At 47.5% G+C, this 8678-nt stretch overlaps 1 protein-coding gene across 1 annotated transcript in view; it reads left to right on the top strand.

Annotated features, from left to right (window-relative positions):
• The first annotated feature begins 5043 nt into the window (after positions 1 to 5043).
• The window catches only part of Kazn (kazrin, periplakin interacting protein), a 1014985-nt gene continuing 1011350 nt past the window's right edge, over positions 5044 to 8678 (top strand). Inside the window, exon 1 of the mRNA XM_076565617.1 lies at positions 5044 to 5937. Within this exon, the coding sequence (XP_076421732.1) occupies positions 5847 to 5937 (91 nt within the window). The 5' untranslated portion in view covers positions 5044 to 5846. The remainder of the gene's footprint in view (positions 5938 to 8678) is intronic.

The raw sequence follows: 8678 nt of genomic DNA, 5'->3' as shown, positions 1-8678 counted from the left end.
TATTCCAGAATTCTGTTCATGTAAAAATCTAGATCAGGGAAGTGAATAGACATAGCAAAATAGAAGCTTTTTAGGCTTGAAGGGAGATGGGAGTTGGGGTGAGAACTGAAGTTTATAGCTTTCTTTCTTTGTCTGTGCATGTTCTGTGTGTGCATAGATGCACTTGTGTAAGCAGGTGAGTGTGTGTGTGTGTGTGTGTGTGTGCGCGCACACACACGCGCGCACACACACACACACACACACACACACACACACGTGAGCAGGCTAAAACCAACTTCATATTTCGTTTCTCAGGAGCCATCTACCTTGTTTTTTGAAACAGAATTTCTTACTAGGATCTGGCGTTTGCTAATTGAATTATACTAGCTGGCCGATGAGCTCAGGGATCCACCTATTACCACCTTCCAGCTGCCATGCCTGGATTTTTACATGGGTGCTGGAGTTTGAATTCAGGCCTTCGTGTGGTAAGTTCTTTATGACTGAGACATCTCCCCAGCCTCCACAATGTCCTAATGCTAGCTGTGTCTTGGTTGTGCATATACTAGAACCGCAGAACTAGATACTCTAAATACAAGAACGATATGGCATATGAATTATGCTGATAAAAATTTTAAGGGGACGTTCATCGTTGTGATTTTCTAGACAACTCAAGTCATTAGGGGACCTCTGCAACTAGGCCATCACACAACTTCTCAATGGAACAGGCAGTTGCTAGTTGGAAAGCCACGTGGCATGGAGGTAAATTACCTACTCACAGCCATGCGACACTGCTGGGAAATCTTGGCAAAGCGCATGCAATTGTCTGCATTCCTGTTTCCTCTTCTGGGAAGGGCGCATGAGCACCTGTTATCAAATGTGAATGTCTGTAGAGCTCACAGTACAGTAGTCTGTTATACAGCAGCCTCTCTTTAGTGCTCACAATGGTCTGGAATGTGCTAAATGCCCCCTGCCCCAACTTGTGTTGGAGTTTAATTTTTAGTATGAAGTATTAGGAGGGTAAAAACCTCATTTAACTATGGTATTCAACTTTTTTTTTTTTTTTTTTTTTTTTTTTTTTGAGAAAGGGTTTCTTTGGGTAGCTTTGGAGCCTTTCCTGGAACTCACTCTTTATCTGTAGACCAGACTGGCCTCCAACTCACAGAGATCTGCTTGCCTCTGCCTCCTGAGTGCTGGGATCAAAGGCGTGTGCCACCACCACCTGGCTGACTATGGTGTTCAAAGGAAGCCCTTGGGCTGTGGATAGGATTAGACAAGGTCACGAGGGTGGAGTCCCCATGAGGGAATACTGCTGACTCTTCAAGAGGAGAGAGACCAGAGAGACACATGGCCATGTGTGGCTCACTGTGACAAAATGTCTCTGCAGGTCAACTTAAGGACCATTTATTTTCATGGTTTTAGAGTTTCTGGTCTGTGGTCAAATCACCAGAGGCTGGGTGGTATGGGCAGCTGGCCCCATTATTTTTAGGCCATTGGTGAAGCATTGCATTGTGAACAGTAGCATAATGGAGAGAGGCGCTGACCTCCTGGCCACAGAAAGGAAGAGAGGGAAGGAAAGAGGTCGAGGACTGGACTAAGGACATGACAATCTTTCAAAGGCACTCCCCCAGTGACCAGCTTCCTCCAACTAGGCACCACCTCCTAAAAAGCCCATCAACCTATGAACTCAATAATAGGTTGATCATTGAACATATTAGCGTCTTCATGAATCAATCACCTCTCAGTGACACCATCTTCTGGGAGCCAGGCCTTCAATCTGTGAGTGAGCTTTGTGGGTCGGGGGGGGGCACATTTGATATCTAAACCTTAACATGCTGTGATGACCTATGCCTCCCAGGAGATCAGCAAGGATGAAAGCTCTCACAGATGAAGCTACTCTTCCTTAGTCTTCCAAGAACCATGATCCAAAATGAAAATTTCTTTATTTAAAAAATACTCATAAACATACTATGTTATTACCCACATGGAACAGACTGACAGAGTACTCTTTGCCTACGAGAAATTAAATATCATAAAATACCTTGTTCTCATCCCAGGCTCACATTACAATAGATGGCACTTTGCCTTACCTCTGTCCATGGTACATGGCTGTAGTTGCTTCTCTGAACTTGCTGGAAGTTGTGGGTGAAAGCAGATGATACCTTGAGCCTGACCTGACCTATGAAATCAGTCCTTAGCTCTTAAGGGTTGCTGAATCTAAGCAAGGTCAAGAGAGCCCTTTAGGGAAAGTCAATTTAGAATCTTATTGGACTGAAAAAGGACCCAGGGAATGCTTAGAAACGTGGGTCTGTGCATTTCCCTGAAGCCCTAAGTGGACCTTAAAACCCTTTCAGCATAACATGGCATTTTAAACTGTTCACAAAGAGCTCGATTGTGCCCAAATCCTCTCCACTGTTGCAGTCTTCCTTCTACAGGGGCAGCTCTTCCTTGATTCTTAGCCAGCTCTGATGCCCTGTCCCTTGGAGTGCTATTAAAGGTGCTGGCCCTTGCCTGTGCTGCAACAAGAAGACCTCCCAAGCCTGTGATGTACTGTGTGGTTGTTTGTCCACATGGATGGCCAATAGCTCTGTATGTTTATCAGAGATAGACAGACAGAAAATATGTTGCCTTTCCCAGTATCTTCCCCCTTTTCTCTTCTTCCTGTCTTCCATCTACTTGTGCCTAGAGTTGGGTATCAATTAGATATTTGATCAATGACCCAGCAAGGATGGAAGAAGAGCTCTTTCCATTGGCCAATGACATCTCCAGTCATGGGTTTCTCTCTGCTTTCCTTTCTAAAGCTGTTTCTAACCCTTAACACATTCTTGTCTGTGATGTGTAAGCTGTGTTATAGGCTGGACCCATAGGAAGGGGGTCTCTGCTTTACCAGTTGACTGAGCATGAGGCAAGAAGGTTCAGTGCTAGAAATCTGACTTATCAGGAAACCCAGACTTTTTTGTTTGTTTGTTTGTTTCTTGAGACAGGGTTTCTCTATATAGTTTTGGTGCCTGTCCTGGATCTCACTCTGTAGACCAGGTTGGCCTCGAACTCACAGAGATCCACCTGGCTCTGCCTCCCGAATGCTGAGATTAAAGGCATGCGCCAGCACCACCCAACCTAGACTTCTTAAGATGATGATTACTGAGCTAGGAAACAGCTCAGTTGGTAAAGGGCTTGTTGTGCAAACACAGGACCTACCTTTGATTCCCCAGAGCCCATATAAAAAGCTCGGTGTGGTGGCATGGCTTGGTAATCCCTGCACTAGAAAGGTGGAAATGGGAGGACCACGCTTGTTTCTAGTTAGAGAAGGACGCCGGGGCAAAGCCTGCAGGTTGATGAGCTACAGTGAGGAGACACTGGCAAGGGCCAGGGGTAAACAAGTGTTTAATGTGTAGCAGTCACAAAGAGTAAATCAGTAAGAAAGCCAGGAGACAGAACAGGACCAGAAGAATGGGTGAGAGCTTGAACAGGAACTTTCCTGAGAGGGAAATATAATACACTTTCCAGGAAGTACTCGGTCTTTTTAGTAATTAAGAAAGGGCAGAGCAAAACAATGAACTCAAATGGAAGACACTTGTTGCATTTCCCAGCTTCCTCTTTTTTTTTTTTTTATTTGCCAAGAGCAATTACTGTCAAAGACACGGAAGTGTGGTAATATTAATTTCACATGTAGTAATCAGTACTAGTTACACTAGTACCATGTACAGGATTAGTCCAATATAAACTAGCCCAGACACTCTGCAGTACTTGGAAGCATTTAATGAAATAGAATTTGTATATATCTTTGGGTAGTGTAATCCTATGCCCAGGTATGCAGCTAGGGAAGTTCTTGTGCAGACCCAGGCACACTGGCCTACGCCGCTTACCCTGGTTTAATTGTTCACAGTGCTTCTATTTATCCAACAGGACAGTGTACAGCCTGATGAATTTGAGTACTAGGTAGCACCATGGTTACCCTGGTCTCTGGAAAGTGGCCCATTTCCCCTCTTACCAAAAGTCAAGACTTCCTCTGACCCCAGTCTGTGCTCATCTTGAACCCTCTCCCTCCCTGTCACAGAGAGTGGTCTCTGTTGTCCTGTGGTTTCATGATGTGAATGACAGCTTTGTCTATGACAGGAAAAGAGGTGTCCTATGGTTTCATGATGTGAAAGAGAGCTTTGTCTATGACAGGAAAAAAGGTGCTCCATCATTTAAGACACCTGAAGACAAGCTGTGAGTGCTGGTGCACACCTTTAACCCTAGTGTTCAGGAGGCAGAGACCCTGTCTCAAAACCCAAACCAACAAACAACAAAACAGACACCAACATGAAATCAGACTTCATCTGAGTTCTGGGGCTATTTCATGGCTTCCTCTGGCTCCTAGGTAACCCTGAACACCTTCCTGTGTCACCTTTGCTGACCAAGGACTGGCATGGAAAAGGCTCCTTCCTGTCAGGGAGCCTGTGTGTCTCTAAAGGAGCTTCAGCTTTCCTCCTGAAGAGGCTATACAAACAGTAGTGCTTAGATGTCTGCAGGGGGCTGATTGGAAGGGAGCCTTCTCTCTGGCTCCAGGTGCTCCCGGGCTCTGCCTAGAACCAGGTGATTGCCAGAGCCAATCCCAGCAGTGTTGGAGCTGAATCCCCAGAGCAAGCACCACCAGGACTGAGCTAGAGTGAGGTGGAGCAGTGTCTTTAAAAGCATTTTTTGGGGGTTGGGATTTAGCTCAGTGGTAGAGCGGCCGTGGGTTCGGGCCTCAGCCGTGGGTGGGGGGGGGCGGACTTCAAGACCCAGTGACCATCCAGGAGGGGGTTGTGATCCTGTGGAAGGTATCCGCCCCCCGCCCCGCCCCTTTTCCAGACAAACTGTGCTTCTGGTTGGAGCAGTGGGACTGAACATTCTGCTCCTAGCCCAGGTGACTTAGGGTGACTGAGATGCAGCCCTCCTTCCGCTCTTTCCCTCCAGGGTACTGGGAATGGATGACATTTCTCAGTTTTTCTGTCCTGGATCTATGAATTCTATTGCCAGCAGTCTGGTGTCCCAGGTCTGGCGCTTCCTTGGCTGTGGACATGAAGAGGTTACTCCAGCCCTGGAGCCCGCTGGGCTGAGTTAGCACTTCCCTCCACATCCAGGAGCTCGCCAAGTAACAGCCCCTTCTGCATCACGGAAAGGGGGTAGCAGAGCAGACTAGGGACACCCGCTGCAGTGGGTCGCAGCAGGAGCTCTGTCAGCATGTGTCGTTCAGCGGATTCCCACTGCCAGGCCAGGCTGCGGAGAACTGGAAGGCAAAGGCATCTGGAGGAGTGAAGGATGAGCCAGCGACGACAGTGGCCCCCCCAGCTGCAGAGCCCCTGCTCAAGCTGCTGCGCACGTCTTTTGCTGTCTCCCCAGGCTGCAGCGATCCCTGGGACCCAGAAGACCCCTGGAGCCGCGGAGATCCAGTCAGGACCCAGGAGCCCAGGACTGTCGCCTGTGAGGCCAGCTCCCCAGGGAGCCTGGGCAGCGCTTTGCCTGTAGCTGGTGCTGGGACACGGCAGGGCTGGAGCCCTCTCTAGCCAGTGTGGTCCAGAGCTGAGCAGCAATTGTCTCTTCCCTAGTCACAGGAGAGGCTCGTCCTGTTGGGGCATTTTAGATTGGGCTCTACAGCTAAGGCTTGTAGCTCCCTTGGTTTGCAGAACCTTCAGGGTGTCATTTCTCACTTGATCAGGGTTTGAGGGAAAAACGACAAGGAACAGAGCAGGTCTGGTAAACTTTGGAGGCGGGGACTTTTTTTTTTGAAGGGGACAAGTGGCCCCAAATCTGCTACTGTTCTTGGAATAGTGATAAAGTCTGCTGGTGGGACACTAAGTATCCCATCACAGCCACAAGAGCAACAGCAAGGACCTACGACCATCATGGAGTCGGTGCTGACAGCATCCAGTTCCCCCACAGGCCGGGTTACCTTCTCCCGTGTCTTTGGCCAACAGTGTCAGCTGATGGAAGCAGGTAGGAGGTGGCCAGAGAGTGGGAAGCAGTCTTCTGGGAGTGGAGGTCTGTCCATCAGTGTGTGTGTGCACGGGTCTGTCTGATCTCTTTCTCCATGTTATTCTGAGCGGGACTAACTGGAGATGTGACAGCTGACATCTGTCACTTTAAATGATAAACTTTTTAGGTCTGACTATGAGACTTGAAGCTACCACTGGGGTATGATGAGTGAGGGTCCCTGTTTGTCTTTGTATGTCTGTTTTCTCTGGCCAGCTGTTGGAGGAAATATGTGTGCGTGGGGGATGGGGGTGGGGTAAGGTAGAGTGCTGAGTGTGCCCACCTTTGGGGGACAGTTGTTAGTCCTGGACTAGTTGTCTTTCTGTCCCTTGCCTCTCTGTTCCTGAATGCTGCAGCAGCCATGCCTTGAGGCACTGTTGGAGTAGCTTAGATGCCCACATAAAATCTTCTCTGGTCTTTGCCTCTGCTAGGAGATCTCTCCGGCAACCTTTGACCATAGTTCTGTCTGGTGTTTTAAGAAAGGAAAAGTTGGCATCATGGAAGTTATAACCCATGCCAGCTGTCTTGCTAAGATGTGCATGTGATCACAGATTAAAGTCAGGTATGGGTATATGGCTCCATGTGAATGGTCACCAGGAGGGAGCCCACAAGTGATACTTAAGGTATTACATCAGAACTTGTATGCTTGTTTCTCTGCTTCTTATTTGTTGATTTTTTGAGTTCATTCCTGAGAAAAGGACTGAGTTTGAAGTATAATTAATTGTGTGTTTTGCCTTGAGTCTCAGGAAGATAATGGGAAGACCGCTGTTTTAGGAGTCTGGGGCTGAGTCACATGGATACTTTCATGGGTAGTCCCATGACTTGTGATGGCAGACCCTTCCTCCATCCCTGTGATATATCATTCTAGGTATAAAACCTAACAACTGGACTTAGGCCTTCCTGGTCCGCCCAGACCTAGGGCTCTGTGCTCCCAGGAGCACTGCTTGGGAGAGATGTTAAAGTCCTGCTCATTTCTAAGACAGGATGCACAGAGAGGCAACTCGTGGACTGGGAGGGCTCAGAGCTAGACTGCCTAGGCTTGAGTCCCAGCTTTGCTTTTATAAGTTGTAAGTTGCTTGTCCTCAGACAAGATCCCTAGCTTTTCTGTGCCTCAACCTCCTCATCTGTAGGGTGGGGGATGCCAGGTACCTTTACATGGGGCCACTGCGAAGGTGAAATAAGTTAATACATGGTGGACCCCTTTGTGTAGGTTTGTGTGGACATCTGGCTTTGCAGAGAGGGGCACAGTGGGCTCTGTAGGAGAAAACAGCAGCACCAAACAGCCCTGTCTGCCCTGTAGCTGAATTCTGGTTTATCCAGACACTGAGAAACTCCCACTTCTCCATCCGTCTGTAGAGGTGACTGCCACCCAGGAGGGCCGAGTTGTCCTGCTTCTCCGAGGTTGCTGGGGGAAGGCAGATTGGATTTCTAAAGCGCCTGGGTCCCCTGTGGCGTTCTCCTCCCTCCTCCTCCAGCACCCTGACCTAAATCAGGCCATGAAATCCTCAGTCTCCTTTGTGAAACCAAAAAAAAAAAAAGAAAAGAAAGAAATAAAAACCACCCAAACTCCCCACCTCCTTTATATCAAGAGAGTACTGCAAGATAGAATAACAACAACGGCTAGTTCTCTCTAGGGAGGACTCTCTCCCTGAAAGAACACAAGGAGGAATCATTAGCCTGTAGTCAAAGAAGCTCACTAAATTAGGAGGTGGAAGGGATAAAGAGAAACCCTAACTTGTCTCTAGCCAGCCATTTGTAGTCGGTTAGTGAGATAAAAGAGATCTTCAATGTATGTTCCAGTGACTTTCAGACTCGTAGCTTGGCAGCTGGGTTAGTCATGGCTGTTCCCCAGGGAACAGCAGCTGTCAGCCCCAGGTATTTTTAAGGCATTCCCTGTGTGCTATCCATGGTACCAAGATCTGCAGTATCTACAGGGTGAGGTATTGCCCTCGCTCGGGAGTGCTGGTTTGGCTGGAGGTAAACATAAATCATATTGAGGAAACGAGACACTATGATTTCTCAACTATGCCATTTCCCTGGCCACCCTTCTTCTATTTTATGAAAACTATTTTCCATAATTAAAGAAAAAAAAACCTAACCAATTTTCACAAGCAAAAGAAACACTCAAGGATGGCCTTCTGGCTCACACCTACACCATTTGGGGAGGAAATCTTTGGAGCCATGCTTAAAGTCTGTGACTTTAACCTCAAAAAGACATGTCCCTGATGGTGACACTGGTTCATTGTTTACATCCATCAGTATCTCATGTCAGGCTTAGCGAAGATGGATCTGGGCATGAAGCAGTAAGGATGCAAAAATAGGATATGGAGTGTGTGTGTGTGTGTGTGTGTGTGTGTGTGTGTGTGTGTGTGTGTGTACATCAAGGATTTTGGAGATAGGGATAGATTTCTGGCAGCAAAAGTAAAACTGGGCATAAGTGAGACCCATATAACCCTGACCCAGCAGTAGTTATGTGAAGGTTGGCTAGCATGTAGAAAGATATAGACTTCTTTTTCATTTAGTCCCAGTTTAGTTGTTGCTGGCTGTATAAACTTTATAAACTCCAAAACCCCAGAGCAGACACTGGCAAACAGCACTCCTGGGGCCAAACCAGGCCCACTACTTCCTTTTGTAAATAAAGTTTCATTGACACACACAGCATACCCATTCAAATACATTTTGTCCACAGTGCTTCTGTGCTACAG

Source organism: Peromyscus maniculatus, chromosome 2, assembly GCF_049852395.1.
Source record: "Peromyscus maniculatus bairdii isolate BWxNUB_F1_BW_parent chromosome 2, HU_Pman_BW_mat_3.1, whole genome shotgun sequence".
NCBI lineage: Eukaryota > Metazoa > Chordata > Mammalia > Rodentia > Cricetidae > Peromyscus > Peromyscus maniculatus.
This window is presented reverse-complemented; position numbering and strand designations above follow the sequence as displayed.